This window comes from Bos grunniens, chromosome 9 (genome assembly GCF_055505025.1).
Source record: "Bos grunniens cultivar Pamir isolate PY7600 chromosome 9, Bosgru_T2T1.0, whole genome shotgun sequence".
NCBI lineage: Eukaryota > Metazoa > Chordata > Mammalia > Artiodactyla > Bovidae > Bos > Bos grunniens.
Window position 1 is genome coordinate 87,532,056 of NC_141173.1, and position 25,532 is coordinate 87,557,587.

The 25,532-nt window shown below is 51.4% G+C and overlaps 1 protein-coding gene across 3 annotated transcripts in view; it reads right to left on the bottom strand.

The window, feature by feature from the left end:
- Positions 1–2,068: 2,068 nt before the first annotated feature.
- The window catches only part of ZC3H12D (zinc finger CCCH-type containing 12D), a 33,534-nt gene continuing 10,070 nt past the window's right edge, over positions 2,069–25,532 (bottom strand). Inside the window, exons 2-6 of one of the 3 annotated variants that reach the window (XM_086318235.1) lie at positions 24,991–25,366; positions 13,338–13,477; positions 9,449–9,683; positions 6,328–6,434; positions 2,069–4,831 (exon numbers count right to left, since the gene is read on the bottom strand). In XM_086318235.1, the coding sequence (XP_086174361.1) occupies positions 4,041–4,831; positions 6,328–6,434; positions 9,449–9,683; positions 13,338–13,477; positions 24,991–25,295 (1,578 nt within the window). In that variant the 5' untranslated portion in view covers positions 25,296–25,366 and the 3' untranslated portion in view covers positions 2,069–4,040. Of the gene's footprint in view, positions 4,832–6,165; positions 6,435–9,448; positions 9,684–13,337; positions 13,478–24,990; positions 25,367–25,532 lie in introns of those variants that run through there. The other 2 variants (XM_086318236.1, XM_086318237.1) reach the window with 2 other exon arrangements.

Consider the following 25,532-nt stretch of genomic DNA (forward strand, 5'->3'; position numbering starts at 1 on the left):
TTGATGGAAGCTCTCACCAGCTCCATCAACTCCCCACAAACCATGTGGATTCAGGTATGAACTGACAATCAGTGTGCCCCCTCACTCTGCCCACAGGTGAACCTGAGGCCCAGCTGAACCAATAGCAGAACTTCTAGGCAACCAGTTGGGGTGGACACATGATCCAAGCCTGACCAATCAGAATTCTTCCCAAAAGTTTTCTGAGGCTGCCTTTTGAGTCCTTTAGCCAGAAGGATATGTGCCTGCCTGCCAACAGAATGGATTTCATTGTGTGCTATGTGCTAAGTCACTTCAGTCGTGTCCGATTCTTTGTGACTCTATGGACTGTAGCCCACCAGGCTTCTCTGTCCATGGGATTCTCCAGGCAAGAACACTGGAGTGGGTTGCCGTTTCCTTCTCCTTCATTGTGTAGGGAAGTCCTTAAATGGAGAGAATAATTCCACTTATGGAAGAAAACAGATGAGAGAGTCCTGACAGGGTTCAAGCCCCTAATTTCAGTCAGCCCCATAGTAGCCCCCATCCTAGCTCCCACCATTATTAAGTTTGTGAGCAGTGCTTGTGAAAAACCACCTCGCCTGATACCAATGAGCGTGCTTGCTGCCCTGTTAGAGCCACCCCTACCTACATCTTCTATGTACTTGCAAGTGGCCAATCCAGTGTGTGGTTTGCCCAAGCCTCCCGACTTCTCTTCTTCAGCCCTTTGCATCAGAGGTGGGCATTAGGAGGGCTTGTGTCAATGCTTAGTTGGCACTATCTTGAAAGTCTTATATATATAGTATTTACTTATTTATTTATGGCTGTTCCAGATCCTCGTTGCTGCTCATCAGCTTTCTCTAGGTGCGGCAATTGGGGACTACTCTCTAGTTGCGATGGCCCCCCTCCAGGACTCTTGCCTGGAAAATCCCATGGACGGAGGAGCCTGGTAGGCTGCAGTCCATGGGTCGCTAAGAGTCGGACACGACTGAGCGACTTCACTTTACTTTTCACTTTCATGCAATGGAGAAGGCAATGGCAACCCACTCCAGTGTTCTTGCCTGGAGAATCCCAGGGACAGGGGAGCCTGGTGGGCTGCCGTCCATGGGGTCGCACAGAGTCGGACACGACTGAAGCGACTTAGCAGCAGCAGCAGCTCCAGTTGCAGTGTGCAAGCTTCTCATTGCAGTGGCTTCTCTTGTTGCAGAGCACAGGTTCTAGAGCATGCTGGCTTTAGTAGTCATGGCACACCGGCTTAGTTACCCTGCAGCACGTGGGACCTCAGTTCCCGTACCAGGGATCGAACCTGTGTCCCCTACATTGGCAGGCGGAACACCAGGGGAGTCCCAATGTCTTGAAATTCTTGGTCACTTTTAAACACGGAGCCCTGCTTTTTGATTTTGTGTATGCCTCACAGGTTAATTTTGCACAGGGTCACATTCCCTCCTGGTGGGATTTGTGATTCCACTTCATTGCTCCAGTTCCCAGAGCTCATTCTTCCATCACCCACTCCTTAATGACCCTTCCATTCACCCCCTCCCCTATCCTGCTGTCCCCCACAGAAGACTTTTTTTCCCAGAGACAGGGAGTGATACCCATGCCCGCTGGCAGTTGGCTCCTTGCTCCCCGTCCAAGCTCTGTGGAAAATCCTGAGAGCAGGGATTCACTTGATCTAGAACAACGCTGATATGAGTGGCTTCTCTTGCTTCTACCCCTCAACCTCCAGAATTTTGCAGTTGTGTCTCAAATCACCTCCGAGAGGCCTCTGGGAAAGCTACACCATGTGGTTAAACACGGTCCAGCCCTGGAAGCCAAAGATTTAAGTGATGGAGAACTCTGCAGGTGTCCTCGACAACAGCCTGCTGAGGATCCAGCAAAGGCCCGTCTCACCTTGGGCCTTGCTGCGTCTCCTTGAAAAGATGAATTCCAGCCCTCTCCCACCTCCCGCAAGGGATAAATAACACTGAATAAAGCAGCCATAGCCCCAGCCTTCACACACAAAGTATCTAACGTGAGAAACCAGCCCTGGGCATGGGGGAGGTGGGAAGCTGCCACAAGAGAAACTGATATGCAGTTTGACAATGGAGAGTCCAGGTGCGGGGGGAAAAAAACGATTTATTCTTGGAACACAATAACAGCTATGCAACTAGGAACATTTTATTCACTCCCATCCCACTCATGTTTTGTGTCACAAAGACATACCAAGACTTTGGAAAAAATTCCAAAGGGGATTACATTGAAATGTGCTGTTTCTTCACATGTTTTTGTGCTTGCCTTAATCACAGTGAACCAAATAAAATAGCTTTACAGCTTACTAAAACTCAAACTTGTCCTCAAAGGAAGCAGTTTAAACAGTCCTCACTGTATATCAGCAAACACAATTCCAAGTCAGGACATAGACTGAAGAGAGAAAAGCAGCACTACCAGAAAGCTTGTCTTGTCAAAAAGAAAACAAAAACCACCGTGAGGGAAATCCAATTTGTCTAGAAAGACTGGGTCTTCTTCAGGACCGTGGTCTCAAAATACTAGGTACAATTTTGTGTGTTTCCTCGTTGGAAAAAAAAAGGCGAGGAAGACAGCTGACTGAAACCACACTAAGAATCTGGTTTAAAAAGATGAAAGGGTTCTCAGGAAACACATCATCTCTGTATCTCTAAAGGCAGCCTTGACCACACTGAAGGGCACAGAAGCAGATTCTCCAGCGGACACCCTGGGAGTGCTTGCCAGTCTGCAGTCTTGCCGAGGTCTGGGAGGTGGAATTCCACTGGGAGGTGCCTCACGGTCTTCTCAGGAACAAAGCAGCCAAGATCTGTGAATTGGACTGGTACCCCGGAGTGAATGGGTGGATGCCACCCAGAGCTGCCAGGGCCCCAGAGGACGCAAGGCCTGCATCCTGGCAGCACTGCCTCATCTCTGTCTATTGCAAATAGGTAAGCCCTCCCCTCCCCTCCCCAAACTCAAAGCAGTAGTTAGCTAGGAGAAACAGCAATGGCTGAGGTGGCAAGAAACCTCATAGACTGAGAGGCTCATCTGAGCGCTCCTCGGATCCCCCTGGAGGTTTCTGAGCAAAAGTCCTAAATCACTGGGATTGGGCTCAGCTGTGAGGTGTGGCTCAGAAGGCTTGGGCAATAGAGGGCCTGGGCTGGAAACTACCATGATGGACGGCTGGCTGAAAAACAAGGACACTTAGCCCTGAGTCAAGTAGGGTGTGTGTGGGTGTGAGGGCCCGGTACCAGGTGACCTGCCACACCTCCACAAACCAGCACAGCCACACAATATCACAGTGACAAGCAGGGCCCATACATGGAAGCTAGAACTCTGGGTTCCCCTCAGAGGTTAAAAACATCTCATATGAAAACCTCCAGATGCCAACATCTCCACTGGCCAACTGATGACAGATTTCAAACTTGATCTGCTGCAATGAAATCCAAGGCCTTTTACCAGTTTCCCCCCTTTTGCCCATTAACCACATTAAGTTCACATGGCTGTGTGTGTGTGCTAAGTTGCTTCATGTCCCACTCTATGCGACCCTATGGGCCAGCCAGACTCCTCTGTCCATGGAAGCCAAGAATATATATAGCTACCAAGCACACTGGTAGCTAACAGAATTTCCTACTTAGCCTGTTTAAGTGGAGTATGCTCTGCAATTTCCTATTTCCCTCTATTTCAGGTGTCACTCACTAAATTGATCTTGTGACCAACTTAGGGCTCCCAGTTGTAGCTAGACAAAAACAGCCAAGGAGTGCTCTGGACAAAACCCTGGGGCTGCAGTGGGCCTCCTAGTCTTCAGGCAGGAGAAATCACTCCTGCCACTTAAGGTCAACCTTATTCTGCAGGACATGGACTTGCAGCAGCAGCCCCTGTGTCGTCAGTGAAGGTCATCAAGCGCCACCATGGGCACCACAAAAGGTGATGAAGCTGGCTTCCTCCAGGGAACTGACCATCTTTAAAGCAAAAGGGGCTGGCTCCACAGGGTGGGCAGGCCCAGCAGGCTGATCTCCACCACCAGCCCAGTTAGGGTACAAGACAAGACTGTGTCATCACACGCGGTGGCTTCCACTAGCTCCTCAGCGCTTCCCCACGGGCGCACTGGACCTTTGGAATCTCTGGATGAGGAGCATGAGCCTGGCCACGTCGGAGAGCTCGGGGAACAGGGCCATGATGCTGTCCACCTCGTGGGGCGGAAAGATACTGCAGAGCGCGGTGCGCGCCCGGGAGCGCGCGTCCACCTCGCCAGCTACAGCCTGGGGCGCGGGCCTCAAGGGCCCCCCGAAGGCACCGTCGTCCCAGTCTGACTCGGCCCAGGCCGAGCGGCCCGGGAGCTGGCCAGCGCCTGGAGGAAGGACCCACGGGTCGCCGGGCTGCTGGCGCGGAGAGCGCCGGTCGCTCTGTGGGGCGCGGGGGCCATACTCACCCCGCAGGCCAGGCGGGCTCAGGAGGCCGGGTGGGGCTGGCAGGGACGACAAAGACCCGGGCGCCACCCAATCGGGACCGGGCTGCCCGGGTGCGAGGCCGCAGCCAGGGCCCCGATGGGGCGCCCGGAGGAGCCCCGGGTCGTCACTCAGGAAGAGCCGCGAGAAGCTGCTTTCGAGAGTCGCCAAGCCCGCCGACCGCCGCGAGGTGGGCAGGCTGCGCGTGCCGAGCTCCCGGGGGCCGGGCCGGGCGGCGGGGGCGTCCCGGGAGCCGCCCTGCTCCGCCAGGCTGGCCGCGCGCGCGCTCCCCCGCCGCTCCTCCTCGCCGCCCGCGCCCCGCCAGGCCCGAGTCTGCGCGCGGAGCTCGTCGGCCACCGCCAGCTGCGCCTGGTGCGGCCTCTCCGGGTGGTAGAACTTGCACTTGATGCCATAGGTGCATTTCTTGCCTGGAAGGGACAGAGTGGGGGTGGGGGAGGACCATGGTGAGACCTCGGGTGAGGACGCCCGTGGGGTCCCGGCAGTGGCCGCCCCGCGCCGCCTTTCTTGTTGGCGATTCCTGGGGGGAAGGCCCCCAGGCCTGCTGCAGCCTTACAAGGTTTGGGGCCAGAGGAGGTGGCGGGCGAGAAGTGCCCTGGGGCGCCGACAGGATGGATGCGGGCGCAGCACCCTGCTCCTCGTGGTACTGGGCGCTGCACACAGTACCCCAGCGTTACCAGCTCAAGGCAAGGTCTTGTCTGCGGACTCCATAACCAGGAACAAAGACCGAATCTCTGGGTCCAGTGACCTTCAGCCTCTACTTCCCCAGGGATCCTGTGGATCCTGCCAACCTCGGAGGTGAAGAGTAGGTGCATATGGATGGGCCTCCACTGCTGACTTGATTTCCTCCCTACCCCCACCCTGCATGTCCCCCTCCCCCCACCCTCCGTGTCCACCCCCCCGCCCCAGTCCACATCCCTTGCCCTCTTCCTTATAGACTGTTTTAACAGAGGTGATCAAATAATTTATCATCCAAATCAGGGCCCTTCTGAGAGTGGAAGGGAAGACAGGCCACCAGAATGTGTCTGTGAGCACCTTAATTCTAACTAGAAATGACTTTCAATATCACTTAAGACGTCCTAAACTTTTATAGGCACAAAGAAACCAGACCTGGGTACATTAAATAACTTGCTAAAGCAAGCTAGTGAAAGAACTGGCTAGAAGGCTGGTGTCCCTGGAGGGCTCTGGGATAGAATCCTCGATTCTTAGTGGATAACACCATCCAAAGTCTCCTACCAACCAAAGTAGGAGAGTAGGGGAGACTGTGGGGCAGGATGGGGGCACAAGGTGCCAGAGGAAGGGACTGAGAAAGGAGAGCTTGGGGGTGCACACAGACAGCAATCCTGGTTCCTGGACGTGGCTTTGCTCTGTGGGTGACCCCTGCATCCAGCCCTCACAAGCCTTATGCAACAGGCGACTGGGATGGCAGTTCGTCATTACAATGACAATGATTACAGCTTTCTAACTGCCATCCAGAGGGGTTCAGTTACCTCCCCAGGGTCACACAGCTGACTAAGGGCAGAACCCAGGCTAACGGCCCGTGCTGCTGACCATCAAACATCTCATCAGGATGAAACTCTGCTTCTCTATTAGGCATTTGCCTAATTTTACAAATCTTAACAGGCTTATTTTTAGCAACACAATACATATCAGATACAATAACAACCTTCTCATCTGTTAGACACATTTGCCAAGACGAATTACGGATGAATCATGCGATGTATACATGCAAAGAGAGCCTCCGTATTATTCATCTGCTTATTAATACACATAGGACGCGGCCTATATTACCTTACATCTTTCTAGAAACATGAAATATCGGAACCCAGGCTAGAACCCATGCTGTTGACCAGCCAGCCAGCACTTCTAACCTGAACAGGGCCCACAGATGTGGGGCGCTACCCACCGTAGGGGCAGTGCTGCCAGGACGGCTCTGGGGGCTTTGGCTTCCTGCTCAGGAAGTTGCTCAAGGTGGGTCCCCGACGGCCCAGGGGGTCATCAGGAGGCATGAACCTAGAACACAAGCATGGGGGTGGGTGACTGCAAGCCACAGAGAAACTGACCGCTGGCACCTGGTGGAGGGGGAGGAGAGCAGCACCAGGCCTGGCTTTGGCCTGGCCTCTCGGTTCGGGGCTCTTTCTCCCACCCAGGAGTTGCAGCGTGTTAGAGACGTGCAGCCTTTGTCCACACTGACCGGCACAGAGCTCAGCGTGGACAGCAACCAGGACAGCGGCCCCGGACCTCATCCAGGTGTTTCTCCTGCTGAGTCAGCAGCGTCAGACTCACTCAGCAGCTCCTTGAAAAAGGTGGGCTCTGGGCCTCACAAGAGAGCTGCTTAAACAGAACCTCGGGCTGTGCAGGAATCTGCATTGTAACAGTTTCGCAGGTGGATTTTAGCCACTAACGATGAAGCAGAAGCGCACCAGGCCTCCCCGGGACTTAGCCTGAAAGCGGTTCCATGCTGTCTTCCAGTGTCCTCAACAGGTGGCTAGAGACCTCCGTGGGGCCACAAATGGCCTCTTGTTCTGTGAACTCCGTTTCTCCCGTGTCACCCCACAGGTCTGGGCCTCTCAGGTGCGGGATAAAAAATTTACAGAGTCTGAAAGGCCAGTCAGCAGGTCAGAAAGGCAGAGGATACAGGTGCGGCCTGCGCACAGGTGCAGCCTGGGCTCCACCCCACCCCCCGAAAACCTGGGGTCTGCGGAGGGGGGGGGAATGTTACTATGTCACTCTCTGACACCACCCTGCCCTCTGCCAGCCCCTTCCCTTCCCGATCATTAAGGAAGAAGGGAACATAGCCACAGAGCCCAGAGCTCAAGGGGGAAAACATTTCTCAGAAGGAAAACTCCCTCATTTAGCACAATCCTTTTTTTTTTCTATGTGAATACTTTCATTCCCAGGAGACACTCGAAGGTCATACAAAGGTTCCACTAGAGAGGGTGTGGATTCTAATCGGGGGCCTGTTTTTACAGACTGGCTTCCCCCTAAGAGTGGAGGGTCATGCTGGGGTCCCACCCTGCAGACCACGTCCACCAGGCTGACCCTGAGCTGGGCGATCCCCGGCCGAGGACAACCTCTGTGGCTGAGATCCCAGCTACACAGCTGGCTTCTCAGAGTTGGGCCCTGACCAAGAATCCAGGGAGCCACCCAGTGCAGTTATTAAAAGTTCCCCGAGGCTTCACCTCCTGCTCTTTCCCGGGCCTCACAGCTGGGAGCTGGGCCAAGACAGCCCTGTGAACATGCCCTGGGCGCGGGGAGGGCGTCCTTGCTCTCAGGCAGGCGGCAGGCTCTGCACTCTGGCAGCTGGGGACCTCCGGGCAGGCCCTGAGCGGAGGCCAGTGCGTCAAGAGGACTTGGCCTGGACCCCGAGCTGTCACCAGGCCAGAGGCGGCCATGATCCATCAGACCTCAGTGAGGATTTTCTGGATCCCATGATGACCAGCCATGCCAGACTTCCTCCAGGGCGGAGCCAGAGAGAGGGAGCTGCTAGCCTTGTGAATGTGGACATGACCATGGGGGTTACTGCAGGGTAGCTGCTGTGACCATCTGCCCTGGGGCTTAGGAGCTAACCTCTGCCTCCTTGACTGTGAGCCTGGGGGTAGTGGGGTCACCAGCACGCCCCTGGAGGCACATGTCCCGGCCTGACCTAAGAGTAACCACAGCCTCTACAGGGCACAGTCCTCTCTGATCCTCCAGATCACCTAAGAGGTAAGAGTGACTAATCTGTGCGTGCGTGCTGAGTCACTTCAGTCATGTCCGGCTCTTTGCGACCATGTGGACTGCAGCCTGCCAGCCTCCTCTGTCCATGGGATTCTCCAGGCAAGAATACTGGAGTGGGTAGCCACTTCCTCCTCCAGGGGATCTTACTGACCCAGGGATAGAACCCGCGTCTCTTATGCTTCCTGCATTGGCAGGTGGGTTATTTACCACTAGCACCACCTGGGAAGCTCCTTGACTAAACCAAAGTGTGGTAAGTTCAAGGTGAAGAACACTCAGCCCAGTGAGGCTGAGAGTTCGCACACCTCATGCAGCTGGTAAATGGCAGAGCCTCAGCTTGAAACCTCATCTGCTGCTTCCAGCTCTTTCCACCACACACGCAGCCCCCCAGGCTCTGGGGTCAAGATTTGGTCTGCCGCGTGCAGCAGCCATGTGGCCTCTCTGTTCCCATCTTCCCTTCCTTAGGGCTGCAGCCAGTGACAGTCACTCACTATCTACAACTATTCCTAGCCATTGGGTGCCCACATGTGCCAGGCTGGCTGGGGCCCATTGCAGATAAAACACATACATGCCCTGCCCTCACAGAGCTGAGCAGCTTGTCCTCGACCACATTCTTAACAGTCAAGGAGAGAGCCAGCAATGAGGACAGAGCTGTTATCCCTGGAACAGAAATTGAGATGGGAGCCAGGTCTCCGCGGTCGTACCCTCCCCAACCTTGTCCCACCCTGTGACCACGCCCACCCAGCCAGGCTCCTCCCCTTGCCCCTCAACAGGCGGGCCGTGGACCAGCCATCACTTCTCCCACCTTAGGTCTGCCAGGAGGCCCTTGTCCTGCACCTGCTATCTGGTCTGTACCTTGTGACCCTGACCACACCCTCCCCGTCCCACCCACCACCCTGTCTCTGGTTGGTTCGAGGTGGACCTGACCCAGGGCGGGCAGATGAAATCAATCAGATTCCCTGGAAAATGTCCACCAAGCCCTATTAAGACAGTCAGTTCCAAGATCTTAAACAGCCCCAAAGAAAAGAGGATGTTGCCCGTGCCTGGACACCTGTCAGGCAACTGGGTGCTGGGTCAGCCGGATGTGGGCATGGGAACAGAAAGGTCACAGGCAGTAGAGACAAAACAGCCCCAAGGGGAAAACTGGTCGCGAAAGAGAGGAGAACCGAGAGGCCGACAGAGATGGTGGAGGGCGGGGGAGGTGTCTTAGAGCCCGTGACTGAGCCCCGCGGGCCCGAGCTAGTTGGAGCGGTTTCTGCTGGTCACCGCCCCCGTCCCACGCACCCTGGGACCCCATGGGCACCACGTACCGATCGTTGACGAAGGAGAACATGAGCAGCCTCTGCTCGATGAACCACTTCCACTCGGGGTTCTCGCTCTGCAGGTCGCGGTAGTTGTCATTGGAGACGATGACGCCGTCCAGGTCGTAGGCCACCTTCACGATGTAACGGTCGTCATAGCACACCACGCGCTTGCCGCTCACTTTGCGGGACGGTGTGTACACCAGCACCGCCTGCCTCTCCAGCTCCTCCAGCACGTGCTGTTCTGCAGACAGCAGGGGGCACCGCATGGAGCATCTTCTCCGGGTAGGGGGACTCCCCACCCCCAGAACCAGCCTCAGACCTGGGGCAGGTCCAGCAACTCCAGGCTCCTCTCCGATGGCCCCCTCCTCCCCGCTTCTTCCCCCTCCCCCCACCTCCATCTAAGTCAAGCAGGAGACTCAAGTTCGATCCCTGGGGTGGGAAGATGCCTTGCAGAAGAAAGTGGCAATCCACTCCAGTATTCTTGCCTGGGAAATCCCAGGGACAGAGGAGCCTGGAGGGCTACAGTCCATGATTGCAAAGAGTCAGACACGACTGAGTGACTAACACTTGACACTGGGGTGCTTTGCCCCTCTCTAAACATCAAGTTTTACATTTATAAAATAAGGAAAATGACTCCTGCACCTGCCTCACAGCGTCTATGGGGAGGCTGAACCAGTCCATGTGGGGCTGGCGAGCCCCCACAAAACCTGGGAGGATGGATTATGTCTCAGGCGGTGCAGGCATTACAAGGTCTCTTAACAGAAGCTAAAATCTGCATACCTGGAAGGTCTACTCTGTGATCTTAGCTTCGAAGTTGAAGGCAAAAGAAATTCCTTCCACATGAAACAGTTACTCCCAATGTGGAAAAATATGAGCATGTTCTTCACAAATTGTTTCTCCCCTCAAGTCTAAGTCCTTTGCTATATGACATGGTTCCCAGACTTTTAAAAAGTGCATAATGCATATAATAGCACAAAAATAACTTTAAAAAAATCACGTGTGCATGGCGATCATTTTGTAATGTATAAAAATATAAATCACTATGCCGTATACCTGAAACTAATGTAATTGTGCTCAGTCATGTTTGACTCTGCGGCCCTATGGACTGTAGCCCGCCAGGCTCCTCTGTCCTTGGGATTTTCTAGGCAAAAATACTGGAGTGGGTTGCCATGCCCTCCTCCAGGGGATCTTCCTGACTCCGGGCCTGAACCCATGTCTTCTGCAGTGTCTGTGGATTCTTTACCATTAGCACTACCTAGGAACCCCACTAATATAATACTGTAAGTCAATTATACTTCAATTTAAATTTATAATTAATTTGTTAAATGCCATGTGTGCAGCACTCCCTTTGAGAACAGAGCACAGTTCGTGCTTTGAAGTCCCCATTGTGGCTCGAAGTTTACCTCTCCCTTCACTCCCTTTAAGATAACCCAGTTTTTAGAACTTTGTATTTATAATTCCCTTGCTCTTACTTTTTAGGATGCATACATATGTACCCTGCAAAAGGATTATTTCCAACATGATTATGAGCCTCCAGACTTCACACAGATGGAGCCCTCATGCATATATCCTATGTAATTTGTTTCTTCACTGAACATTGTGTGGGGGAGGTCTGGCCATGTCAAGGTTGTCAGTTTTGCCCAGAAGTCTCCCTGTACAGGCAACAAGGATTTCTCCAGGGTCTGTCTTAAGAAATGATATTGCTGAGTTGTAGGGAAAGCTGCCTTACAAGAACAATGCTGAATCATTTTCCAAAGTAGTTATATCAAGTTACTACTCAACACAACATCTGAGATGAACTTGCCGGCACTTGACATTTGCAGGTTTTTAAATTTTTCCCGATCTATATATAGATTGGGGATAGATAGATAGGGTATAAAGTAGCCTCTTGTGGTTTTATTTTGCATTTCTCTGGTTACTAATACAACTGAACATCTCTTCATATGTTTACTAGCCATTTGTGTTTCCCATCAGAGGCTTATTCATGCCTCAGCACATATTTCTATCTCTCCTTTCAGTCTTACTAGCCTGGAGAAGTTCCCTGTAGATTCTGGACCGTAATCCTTCATCAGGGATAAGTGATGTGTGGCCTCTCCCAGTCTGAGGCTTGTTTTTTCATTCTCTTGTTTTTGTGGTATCTACTAATGAACAGAATTTTCTATTTTAATGTAGGCAAATTTATGACTCTTTCCCATCTCCGGACACTTCTTGTGGCTTGTTTAAAAATTCTTCCCTACCCCAGAGTGAATTCCCTACTCTTTACCCATTCCGTGTTGCATAATATATATTGCACAATACTGCACAACTGTTGAAAGCCACCATCCTCCACATTCAGACCATAAACAGTAATCTGGGATGAGTGGTCCATGATGAACACAAGTGTTCATTCCCCGGCTTCTCATAATCTCATTGAAAAAGCAGTGCAAAAGTACAGAAGGGGGAAGAGATTCATAATCACATTAAAAATCACATTAAAAAAAAACACCAGCAAAACCACATTTTGATAAATTTTAGGAAGACAGAAAGCAGGTAGGATTATACTGATCCTATAATACAGAGGGAGCCATAACCCCCGAATGCATAAAGAGGCTGAAGCAGAGGTGGAGCCTGTTCTCTGCAAAGCCCCGCTTTCCAGCAGGAGTGGAGAGTGGGAAGAAGTCAGATGATTAACTGAAGGGTTACTATGGGGCAGCCCCATCCACCCTTTCCTGTCCCCGTATCTATAAGGGAAGTGAAAATGTAACTACAAAGGAGGAGGCCTTTGACCTCCTACAGTAAAATATCACCCTTGTGGCAATGCTACTTCCAGTTCCAACAGCTGCCTCTTGCCTGTTGCATGCAGGGTGCGATGAAGCAAACTCTGCTGGTCAACATAGTCAAAGGTCAGCCTTGACTTTGGGGGAAAGATCCAAATACCAGGAGAGAAAGTCTACGGAAATTGCACAAGTGTATATTTAACCAGTCTAGTTCTTTATTCACAAGTAAACACTAACAAGCAAAGGATCACCAAACTTTTGGGAAGAAGATTTAACAGCACAGAGAGAAAAAGACAAGGGAACAAAGAGAATCGGAGAAAAGAAATATGATTCATGGACCTTCAGAGAACTTTTTCAAAGCCTATATTAGTATAGGAATATTCAAGAAGATACTATAAAACAAGAATAGCATTTTATTTAAAATAGAATCAGAAAGAGAATAAGAAGCAGTTGGTAAACACTGACAGAACTGAAAACAAAACCAAAACCTTCAGTTAAAAGACTGGAAGAAAAACTCAGTGAAACCTTCCAGGACCACTTGAGGTCAGTCACACCATCGCTAACATGGCTGAAACAACACCAATAGTATCTCGGGTTGGGGCCTCTTCTTATAAGAAGGCCAGACCAAAAAAAAAAAAACTTGTTTATTTAAATGACTTATTCTGTTCTTCGTAGCTTAAAATATTCCTAGCTGATGTAAGAATTAAAAATAAAGAATTCCCTGGATGCCGATTTCCTCTTTTTTTTTTGTTAATGAAGAGATTGGACTAGATAGTCAGTGGACCAAATGGATGTCTCTTTCATTTCCTATACTCTATTAGGGGTGGGAAGCAGACCAACTTTTTCTGAAGAGTGTTAAAAGTTATAAAATAGTTATTTTCGAAACTTAATCTTTCACACTAAAAGAGTAAATACGCCCAATCACCTGTTCAACTATTAGGCACCTACGACATGCCAGATGTTACACTAGGTGCTAGGGCTCTGGTCGTGCTTTCATGGAGCTTAGACTTCAGCGAGAAGACAGACACCATCAAACAAACGGTAAGCAGACAGCAAGCAGACAGCCGATGGCAGCTGTGGGGAGTGCTGCGGAGGAAAGGTGGGCAGTGCGTCTTGAGAGCGCAGCCGCTCGAGCATACCTGTAATCGGGGCGTCAGACCTCGGTGGCTCTTTCCTCCAGGAGGGGACAAACACTTTGATGTAGGTGTGTCCTCTGTCCCTGAACCAGTCCACGGCCAGCTGGATTCCCCGGCAAGAGAAGATTTCTTTATTCCCATGGCTACAATGAGAAAACAAAGGGATCTGTAGAGAAACAGGCGGGGTTTCTCAAGAGTGGTTTTTCCTGGGAATAGCCTGGAAGCTAGTCTCATCATCAAAGGGAATCAGGCGAATCTGCATTTTGAAAATAGGTCATTCTTTACACAAAATATATCCCTTAATCGGAACCAATTAGCTTGTGATAACATGTAGGGGGTCTCAGGCTCCTTGCGGAGTACATTCATTCCAAGGATGAAAAGCAAGTTCCTCTTATTAACTGAAGCTTATAAGGATCAAGAGAGGGTTGTCAATGTAATGGTGGGCTTCCCAAGTCCAAGTAACAAGGTCAACATGCCCCACAAATTCCACTGAAATCATCCACGCAGGCAGAAAGGAAAGAGTGGTGTAAGAGGTTGCTCAAAATCAGTCAGGGACTTGTTACTGAAGGTCTGTCTTGCTCCTAAGAGGAATAAGAAGCTGTAGGATTTTAAGACAGGGGGTGTGTGGTGGCTTGGAGGTAAAGATGCCGCCTGCCAATGCAGCAGACAAGGGTTTGATCCCTGGGTTGGGAAGATCACCAGGAGAAGGAAATGGCAACCCACTCCAGTCTTCTTGCCTGGAGAAATTCCATGGACAGAGAGCCTGGTGGGCTATAGTTTATGGGGTCACAAAGAGTTGGACACGATTTAGTGACTGAGCAACTGAGCAGGCATGTTTATGTGATGTGAGCTGATCTGATGTATGTTTCAGAGCTCCACCTGGCACCACAGAGGACAGTAAATTGGGAGGAGCAAGAATGGAGGGTGGACAGCAGTTAAGAAGGAAATGGCACCCCACTCCAGTGTTCTTGCCTGGAGAATCCCAGGGACCGGGAAGCCTGGTGGGCTGCCATCTAGGGTTGCACAGAGTCAGACACGACTGAAGCGACTTAGCAGCAGCAGCAGCAGCAGCAGTTAAGAAGCTGCCATAGTGACTGTCAGAGCAGAACCTGATGGTGATCTGGCCCCAGCTGGTGGTGATGCATGCATGCATTTCTAAATCATAGGTTCCTGTTGCTGCCCATCAAAATCCCAGCACCTAGCACAATGGTGTCTGATCATTGATAAGAGTTCAAAAAGAACATGTCGAAGGAATGAATGACTGAGAAGCAGGTCTTGTGAGCAGCTGGAGGAGAAGCAGTCCAGGTGCAGGGAAGGGTTGGCTGGAAGGACTCTGATGTAGGTTTGCATGTCCAGGGACCGAAAAGAGGACAGCGTGGCTGGAACGTGTAGAGTGAGTGAAGAGGAGGTGGGGAGGTGGGAGGGGGCCCGGCTGAGTGCTCAGAGAGCCAAGGTCCCCACAACTCTCGCACCCTCTCCACATCCAAGCAAGGCCAACATATCAAATCCTGACATCTGTGCTTTCTCTGGTGCGTGGCTCCTTCTGCTGTTTTCTCAGAGATGGTTAGGAGGGGTCCGGGCATGTCAAGAGAAAAAGGGAGTCTGGAAACGCTCATCAGTAGTGTTGGAAGCTGGGCTTTGTGGAGATTCAAGAGGACTCTACACCCCAGGGATGTATCAGAAACCAGGCCTTGACCCCTAGGTCCATAGGGTCTTCCAGTTTAGGGCAATAGCCTTTGGCCACTGAGGCTAGACTGTGAGGCTTCTGCAAACAGTAAGCAGAAAAATATCAATGGGGCCGTCCGTTGGAAAAAGGAAGAGGAAGTGGAAAGCTAGTCCCTTCCGCCCCAGCAGAAACTGAAAAAAGAAAGGAGATGGAGGAAGAATGTGGAGGCCATTTACAGGGTCCTTATCCTGCACCTCCCAGGCATGCCCCACCCATTGAGCCATGAGGGGCTGAAGAGGCTGGAAACACTGGGACAGGTGTGAACAAGAGGCTGAAGGCTTGTCTCTCAGCACAGCCTGGGCAAGTCGCAAGCCTCTCAGAGAAATCCTGGTTTCAGCAGATGCAGCATCCCCCAGGACTGCAGCGCCGTCATGAAGAAAAGTGGCATCTAGGTGAGCCCGAGGCAACACCCGTGGATTCCCTGCTTCCCCTGGAGGATTGTGTGTGGCCTGGGAGTGGACGAACAGGGGGTGTCCCAAGTGGTGCTAGCAGTAAAGAACCCACCTGCCAATGCAGAAGACATAAGGGTCACTGGTTTGATCCCCAGGTCGGGAAGATTCCCCTGGAGGAGGGCATGGCAACCCACTCCAATATTCTTGCCTGGAGATTCCCATGGACAGAAGAACCTGGTGGGCTACAGTCCATGGGGTCGCAAAGAGTTGGACATGACTGAAGTGAATTAGCACAGCACTGCACAAGGGGATAGTCCTAAAGCCAGCATGGCTCCCCCAAAGGCCAAAGAGGACCAATGTCCCTCTGTTGACCATTCCGGAAGCCCGGCCAGCCCAGTTGCTCTGCAGCAGAGTCCAGTGAGGGTCCCAGACCCCTCTCCCAGGCAGCACCAAGTCTCAGAAGCTTCCAGATGCCATTTGGGAGAGGAGTGGGAGAAGGGAGAGGAAACACGAAGCTGGAGTCATCCAGAAGACAGAAGAGGCTGAGCCACCACATGTGAGCAAGTGTGAAGCTTGCTCCTTCCTGGTTCCTAAAAGGTAGTGAAGAGGTTTCACGTGTCACAGAAAATAAAGCCTATGTTCTATGCAGTTGCAGCAGTGATGTGAACATTTTATGATACCCACCCTACTACCTTGCCCCCCAGGACAGGTATCTCTTGGCTACAGCAGTCTGTGCACGTGTGCTCGGTCGCTTCAGTCATGTCTGACTCTTTGCAACCCCACGGACTGTAGCCCGTCCAGTATTCTCCAGGCAAGAATACTGGAGGGAGTTGCCATGCCCTCCTCCAGGGGATCTTCCCAACCCAGGGATCGAACCCATGTCTCCTGCATCTTCTTCACTGCAGGCAGGTTCTTTACCACTGAGCCACTGGGAAGCCCTGCAGCAATGTCTACCCTCAGTCAGTTCTCAGAAAAACAAATCATTGCGACAATTCTTTAAAATTTGTTTCTATGGGATGCCGTGTGGGATGTGGGAACTTAGTTCCCCACCCAAGGATAGAACCTGTGCATTTGGGAGCGTGGAGCCTTAACCACCCGACTGTCAGAGAAGTCCCTACAGTTTTTTCCTTGGTTGCTCTCTTTTCTGTGACTACGTCTATATATCTGTTCAACTGTTCTAACACCAGCTTTCCATCCCTGATGCTTTTGATGGGTGTGTGATTTGGGGAAGGGATGGGGGTAAACAGAACCCAGTGCCTGTGAGGGGACAAAGATGAGAGGTGTGACCAGTTCCAGTGATTCTGGAAGGACCTCAGCCTGCAGTGGCTCCGGCTGGAGGCAGGTGGAGGGGAGGGGGTTGGAGGTTCAGGAGTTCAGGAAGAGAAGAGCTAAGGAATGGTGCCACAACAGCTTCATGCAGCAAAAACTGGCTCCCCAGCTTCTCGGACACAAGACTCCAACCAAGAATCTCCAAAGAACAGGTTACGTACCACCTAGGCCAGCTAGGCCAAGGCAAAAATGGAGGCGGTGCATGTCTGTCCATCAGTTCAGCCAGGACCTTCCCTGTCTCCCTTAGAAGTGCCCTCTCTTCCAGTTGGAATTCCGGGCTCAGGGAGTTCAGGGACTGGTCCTCTCTGGAATGGAGGATTTTCATTCAGGATTAATTAATTCATTCATTCATTCATTCCCATTCTTGCATGGACCCGACCCCAGCTTCAAGAGCCTTCTGGTCTCTTGAAATGTGAAGATTATCTATTGTTCAGTCCTTACCATGTTTCTTTTTTTCCTCTAAACCAACCTCAAAACCCCACCATGGCTGCCCTAGTTCTGGCCACAGAACACCCTGGGCAATGGCAGGATTGATGCTACAAGCAGAAGAGACCTGCTCGCCATGTGGGAGCTGACAGAGCTCTGGTCATAAAGCTCAGCAGTCACCCTGGGAGCCCAGGCCGTGCATTCAGAGGGAGGAATGTAAGCCAGAGGCACCCTTCCCTGTGCGTCTCCTCCACTCACTCAGCATCCAGGTGTGAGCAAGCATCTCCATAAATGGGGCGCTGTGCTTGGCGGCCTGGGGAGCAGCGAATGAACAAACCTGCCCCCAGCCTCTCAGAGCTCATTTCTAACAGAGTCTGCGTACCTGGCCACTTTGCGCACGCACCTGATTGAACCACTGCAAGGAGCTTTTGAGGACGTGGTGGTGGCCGCATTTTGCCCTTGAGGAAACTAAAGCAAAGCCGTATGCCCGGCTCACTGATCTTGCAGTTGACTTCACAGCCTGATCTGCTGGGCTGCAAACTCGTCCCCTACCCCATCTCCATTTTTTTCCCCTTTATTCCTGGCCCTCTCTAGTCTCCACCCGTGGGATCCAGACAGCAGCTCCTTCAGCAAAAAAATTACCAGCTGGTAAAATGCTCAAGCTGAGGGAGGGACCCTAGCGCTTATTAACAGTCAGCGAGAACCAGTTCATCAGGCATCAAGCTGAGCAGTGGGCCCTGGGAAAAGGCTAGAGGAGGGGTAAGTTTTGAATAAAGGGAGGTGGTGAGGGAAGTGGGTTGGTGCCCAAAGCAAATTCTGCCTACATAACAAATGTGCCAGGGGCACCCGCCCATTAGCGTGTAGCCATCTACAGTAACTGACAATCCAATTGAACACTTCTGTATCATTAACTATTGCCCAAAAAAATCTCTGCAGAAATTAGCAGCTCACGAGATAGTCCTGTGAAGAACGAGGCGGTGGTTTTGGGGTGGGACGAAAGGAAAAGTTAAGCACTGATTCCTTTGCGGTGTGAGATGTAAAGGCCCAACACTGATTGAATCATGTTTCTTATTTGGGGTTAAACTGCAAACACTCTGAAGCTGGAGTTTATACCCATTTCACCAAGAAATCTCTCCCCAGCTCAGGTCCGGGGGGGGTGACTTCTGAGAGAGGGTGCTCCCTTATCTCATAATAGGAGAAATGGGTGCAGACTTAGGAACCCAAGGTCAGCGTGGTCAGAGTCCACTTAGAGGCTGAAAACCAGGTTGAACACCCTGCCCAGGAGTTCGCCCCCATCAGTAGCCCTCGATGAAAACCTCCATTGCTGATCTGAGCTCTATCATCACTGAAGATTCATTTCTCCACCATATGCCAGAGCCTGTTAAGGTTTTTAAGAGTTTAAAAAGGTAAACAACAATAAGTTTAACAAAAAATCCTGTACAATCCAAGGCAAGGGCACATTCAGATGAAACCCTTGTCAAGGCCAGTAAGAGGATGGGAAATTACCAGGTTGTTTTTCCCCAAGCTGACGGCCCTCAGATGGCTCCTTTCTAAATTTTCCTACAGAGCGTTCACCACTTGTACTTGTGAGCGCATGTGTGGGTATTTGTGAGTTTGCCAGGCAAGAAAAATGCTGACAGGAGTTGGCAGTGAGAATTAATGCTCTTCCTGAACACCATGATGCAGCTGGTCACAGGCTTTCAATGGTCACATTTTTTTAAAAGGCATCTTTTTAAAACCTGCTGGACCATTTTCTTAAGGCCAAGCGTACAGCGACTCCAGGGCTCAGCTCACATCTCCCTGTGTCCTGCACGTACACACAGGTGCACACACCCACGTACACACCCCTGAAGGTGTAGAGATTGTGCCTGGAAACCAGTCTCTGTGCTTCTGGTCAGGCAGAGCCACCATGCGATGCACCCGTGACCTTCTGCGGGCTCCCAACAGGCTAGGAGCCCTAGGAGGGGCATGCTGGCCTCTGGGGAAGGAGTGAGCTACAGCATCTCCTGCCTGGATTACGCCTGTCTGGGCCTTATCACGCCTGGGGAGAGCTCGGTGGAGCACGGGCAGGCTCTGGTCCCAGGGTAGTCCCCCCTAAGCCCAAAGATAGCACAGAATTTACAGCCCAAATATACCCGGTTCTGGAGGAAATGGAAAGAGCACTGAATCCAGAGCCTGACACTTACTTCTCTGTGGCCTTGAGCAAGTTACTTACTCTCTCTGAACTTCTGCAGAAGAAGAGAACTTCCTTTATAAGAAAAAGCCTTTATTTCTTTCATGCATGCATAAAATAATCACCTGAATCCTAGAATGTCAGAAATGAAAAGCTACTTGAGACTATTATTACTCAGCACAGCCACTTAATTGTAATAAACAGGGCTCAGAAATGTCAGATGACTCACGAGGATGTCACACAGTGGGTAAGATGAGAAACTGGAGCTATACCAGCCGTTATGTACCATACTACTCACCACATGTGGCTATTTACCCTTCAAGTGACTTCAAAAGAAATTAAATTGGAAGTTCAGCTGCCACACCAGCCACACTTCCAGCGTTAGGTCACCCCGTGTAGCAAGCGGCCACCACAATGCACAGTGCAGGTACAGAACACCCCATTTTAACAGGGACTTTATTGGGCAGTCCTAGGCCAGAGGTGGTGCTAGAGGGAAACAATCTGCCTGCTAATATAGGAGATGCTCTGCCTGCTAATATAGGAGATGCAAGTTTGATCTGTGAGTCATGAAAGTCCCCTGGAGTAGGAAGTGGCAATGCATTTCCATATTCTTGCCCAGAAAATTCCATGGACAGAGGAACTAGGGGGGCTACAGTCCACGGGGTTGCAAAGAGTCGGACACAACTCAGCACACACATACACACACAGGCTAGAGGCCAGAACTCAGGTCTTTGTTCTGCTGCCTGCTTCTGACCTCCCTGGTTTCCTACATGAAATACAAGGGATTTGGCAAAACTGTGCTTAGTTGCTCAGTTGTGTCCAACTTTTTGCAACTCCATGGACTGTAGCCTGCCAGGCACCTCTCTCCATGAGATTCTCCTGGCAAGAATCCTGGAGTGGGTTGTCATACCCTCCTCCAGGGGATCTTCCCAACCCAGAGACTGAACCCAGGTCTCCCACTTTTCAGGCAGATTCTTTACCATCTGAGCCACCAGGGAACCCAAGCTAGGCAAAACTGGGGGCAAGCATAAGGTCTGGCTTCCCAGGTCGGCATCTTATGCCTGCACCGCTGCAGCTTGTTGATAGAATTCTCACTGAAGTTGACCTGCCACTTAGGAAACGATAAATGAAATGAATGTTCCTGCTTATAAGAGCCAAATAGACTCCTTTTGTTGTTACAGTGGGGAGATGGAAGACTCTTGGAATTGGGTGGTATGGTCTTGTTGAAATGACTTGAACAGAACTGTGTGCTCAGAACAAATACATTCCCACTTCTTTTAAAAAGCGTTTGGTCAGTGACCCTCGCTGCCACTCTTCAGAGAGCAGCCACCCCAGGCTGGGTTCAGCCACGACAGATAGCCTTGGGTTGTACATTCTGAAGACCTGGGGTGAGGGGCCCATGGAAACTTCCACAGTGGTGGCAAGGTCAGAGCACAAGGGTGAAGCCAGGATCTGATGCAGTCACTGCTGACCTTGGCCAAGCCCATCCAGGTCATTTCTGTGCTTCTTCTTCTCTCAATCTAGACGTCCAGAGGCAAGGACAGATGACCCCCCTCTCACATTCTCTGAGCTAATGGAGAGGCTTAGCACCTCCTGTAAAGCGTGACACTACCTATAACTGCTCATTCTACGTCAGTGGTTCTTTATGTTTTGGGGATCACAGACCTTCTAAGTGCCTATTGGAAGCTTCAGATCTTCTCCCCAGGAAACCACAGATATGTATACTGATTCCACATTGTGTACATCATTTCAGGCCATTGCTGCTTTGGAAGATAGAAGGGGCTGAGCGCCAAAGAATGCAGGTGGCCTCCAGAAACCGAAACAGGCAAGAAAACACAACATCCCCTAGAGCTCCCAGAAGGAAACACAGCTCTTCCATCACCTTGATTTCAGCCCAGGAAGGCTCAGGCCGGACTTCTGTCCTCCAGAACTACAGGACGATACACCAGTGTTGTTTTAAGCCACTACACTTGTGTGGTAATTTATTATAGCAGCAATAGAAACTAATACAGATTTTGATCTTTAAGGAAACACAACTTCCAAAATAAAATGAGAGGGGGAAAAAAAAACTGTGACTGAAAAGTGAGGCTGGGGCTTCCCTGATGGCTCAGTGGTAAAGAATCTGCTTGCCAATGCAGAAATCATGAGTTTGACCCTGGTCCAGGAAGATGCCACATGCCATGAAGCAGCTAAGCCTGTGCGCCACGACTGTTGAGCCTGTGCTCCAGAGCCTGGAAATCGAACTACTGAGCCCACGAGCCCTAGAGCCCTTGCTCCCCAACACGACAAGCCACCACAGCGAGTCCTTACACTGCAACTAAAAGTAAAACCCTCTGGCTGCAACTAGAGAAAAGTCTGCGCAGCAACAAAGACCTCGTAGAGTCAAAAATAAATAAATTAGAAATTTTTTGAAAAGTGAAGTAAAACTTTAAAAATAAAGTAGCCCTGAGCTAATGTTTAAAGAAAAGAAAAAATGAGGCTATTCGTGAGCAAAGACAGACTTCAGAGGACAGACCCCAGACAGCAAGTTGGCAACAGGCACCCTAGAGGATGCTACTGCCAACAGAAGACGCGCCTCCCGCCTGCTCAGGACAGAAAGGAACAGGCATCCCAACCTGTCTTTTAAGTTCTTCCCCCTCCTTCCAGAACCAGACAGCACATGAAGCAGAAGCAGAGAATGGAAACACCTGCAATACTACAAGACCTCAGCGAAGGAGAATTTTCAGGCTGAGTTTTGAGGTCAAGAGATAACAACTAGACTCCATGCTGGATTTCAACCATCTAGCCCCTCTAACGGAGAAGGCAATGGCACCCCACTCCAGTACTCTTGCCTGGAAAATCCCATGGACAGAGGAGCCTGGTAGGCTTCAGTCCATGGGGTCACTAAGAGTTGGACACAACTGAGCGACTTCACTTTCACTTTTCACTTTCATGCATTGGAGGAGGAAACGGCAACCCACTCCAGTGTTCTTGCCTGGAGAATCCCAGGGACGGCGGGGCCTGGTGGGCTGCCATCTTTGGGGTTGCACAGAGTCGGACACAACTGAAGCGACTTAGCAGCAGCCCCTCTAAAGTTGCGTCCCACACTGGGATCTATCCTTCACAACTGAGAACCACACAGTCTGAGGTCAAGGGGTCCTGTTGAACTCTGGTTGGAGGACCAGGAGGCGTTATTGCAGGAGAAGGAACAGGGCTGGCGCTGAATGTCTGACCCACTGTCTCCCAGATGTGCCTTTGGACCAATGAAGTCCCACGCATGGGTGGGAGCTGTGAAAATTTTTTTCCTAACTAATGAGATGCAGGGGGCAGGGGAAGGGATGTTTGTGTATATGTGCATACGTTTACAGACACACAATGAGAACACATACACAGACATGTGTTCTGGGCATTTGAGGTGGTTTTAAGACAGCATGAATGTGAAAGAATGAATGTTCTGACACACTCTTCAGAATAAGCCTGAGAGATGGTTTCTATCTGTTACCCACACAGTCTGAGCATGAATAGACTTGACCAATTACAGTTGTAGGAGGTAGGGATGGGGTGAGACTAAACCCCCATGTTCCCAGAATTTACCTGGAACACGTCAAGGTCACATGCAAATAGAGGACATGGCTTAAATTTTAACTCCAAGCAGCAACAGAGACTTTCATCAAAAGAAAATGCTCCACCACCACCCTGTTGTAACCATTCCTAAAAAATGTCTGGCCCCCAAAGAGAGAATGCTTTCCTGTAGCGCCTGAACTAGTGTTTTCACCCTATAGCCACTCTGCTTTCTGAGCTGGAATCAGAGAGTTCATATAATCTTAGGGCTGAAAAGGTCTTTGACTTAAACAGTATCATCTCACTTTATCAAGGGGTTCTTGAGGCAAGAATACTGGAGTGGTTTGCCATTCCCTTCTCCAGAGGACCACATTTTGTCAGAACTCTCCACCGTGACCCGTCTGTCTTGGATGGCCCTGCGTGGCATGGCTCATAGCTTCACTGAGTTACACAAGGCTGTGATCCATGTGATCGTTCTGCTTGACTTTCTGTGATTGTGGTTTTCATTCTGGAGGCTATGGGATTGTAGTTCTTGCTTTAAAATGAGGTGGTTGGATGGCATCACCGACTCAATGGACATGAGTTTAAGCAGATCCCAGGAGACAGTGAAAGACAGCCTGGTGTGCTGCCGTGCATGGGTCACAAAGACTCAGACACAACTGAGCCACTAAACAACAACCATCTTACTTCAAATGTAAGCGGGTATCTTTCTACCAATGTCCAGAGGAAGAGATGCCTCATCCAGACCAGACAGAGGCCAGGCCACCTCTTAGAGCCCAGCAGACTTTCTTCCTAGGACCCTCAGAAACTACTGAATTCTTAAAACTCCCTTTAATTCCCTCAGGAATCTTGAATTAGCAGGATTTCAGAGGCTCGCCTACCTGGTGCCTACACAGAGCATGTGTGAGAATGCTTTACAGACCCGAGGACCAGCTCCTAGGCCACAAGGAGAAGGCAGGGCTCTACTGCCTGTTGATATAATCAAGCCTAGGTGGCTAAAACTTGAATGAATACTTGAACAATCTTGCCCTACACACCAAGCGGGGAACTTCCCCCAAGGCCGGGCCATCTTGAGTTAACCCTTCCAAACTTCTGTCCTGCAGCGCCTAATCCAGAGTGAGCCCAAATTCCCAGGGAAAACCACTCAGCTCCTCAGCCAAAGAATCCCCTGTTGACATATTCAGCAGCGGTGACACCGGTTATTTCCATGCCCAACGTGGCTCAGCTTTTGGAAAGGGACATGCATCTATGTGTGGCTCTGAATGACCGACTCCCTATGGCTCTGCCCTCGGTTGGGCTATAGCTTAGCCAAACAGTAAAGTAATGTGCTTGTTTGGGCAAAGCCTTCTCCATGCCCAGTGGTGGGTGTGGGTGAGGCTGTGGAACCCCTTTCTCAGCAGAACTTAACCTCTTCAGGAAAGATGAGGCCCGGCGTGGAGCTCTCATCACCGCAACACACAAAGATGCCAACGCATCAGTATAACTACTGCCTCTGCAGCTTGGGGACCACAAACACCACCCCCCAACCCTAGCTCGGGAGCTCCACCACCTCCACCACGGCTCCCCACCCCCAGCAGAGGGCTTTCGAGGTGGTTCAAGTCCATTTTCCATCTCATTCTCATAATCTTAAGGGAAGCAAAAGAGCTGTCTCTTGACCTGTGTCACAGAAGGGGAAACTTGAGATAGCCAGCTTTCCCAGAGTCATGTGGCCACTTAGGGACAGACTCCAGGCCAGAAGCCACCTTCTCCCAGCCCTAGGTTCCTTGCCATTTATCCCTGCTGGGATAAGAGGGGGAAGAGAGCCCCCTCTGCCTTAACGTGAGAATAGCTGCCCTCTGTTGAACACTTACTCTGTGTCAGCACTGCCCTAAGCATGTCAGGCAGCTCCAGTTCTTAGGACTAAACTTCTAGGGAAGTTGTAGACCCACCTTACAGATGGAGAAAGTGAGGCTCAGAGCAGTTAAGTGGCTAAGCAGCTACTGAGGGTTGAACCGGGGGTTCCCAGCCCCATCCACTGGCTCCAAAGCTCCTTGGACCAAACCACCGACAAGAACGGGTGAAGGACGCTACCTCATAGCCACGTTGCTGCCGTCGATCACTATGGGTCTCAAGGAGCTGGCGGGGCCTCCGCTGTCTTCTCCAGGGTCCGCTCCTAGCCCGCCCTGGGCAGAGTCCGGGGTCCCGCAGGAGCCCCTGGGCACGAGCAGGGGTGCGGCGCTGCCCTCAGGTGCGGCGGGCCGGCTGCCCGTCTGGATCAGCTCCTGCAGCACGTCATTGACCAGGGCGTCCTCACCCAGCTTGCCCAGCACCCTGGCCACGTCCTCCCGGCTGTAGCCCAGCTTCTGGAAGAACTCCATCTTGCTCGAGCGCTGCATGCTGCGCCAGCCGGGACCCCCGCAAGGGTTCTGCCGCCGGCTTCCTCCTGGCAGCGCCCCGCCGGCATGAGCTAGAGAGAAGAGGCAGCCATCAGGTGTTGCTGGGCCGCGGGAGCCCGATTATGTGTGCTCCCCCCACCCCCCCCCCACCCCCCCCCTTGTCTGTCAGGAAGTCACATCGGGGCCTTGTGCCCTGGGGAGTTTCAGTTGCTGGTGTGGCTGGTGAGCCGCAGATGC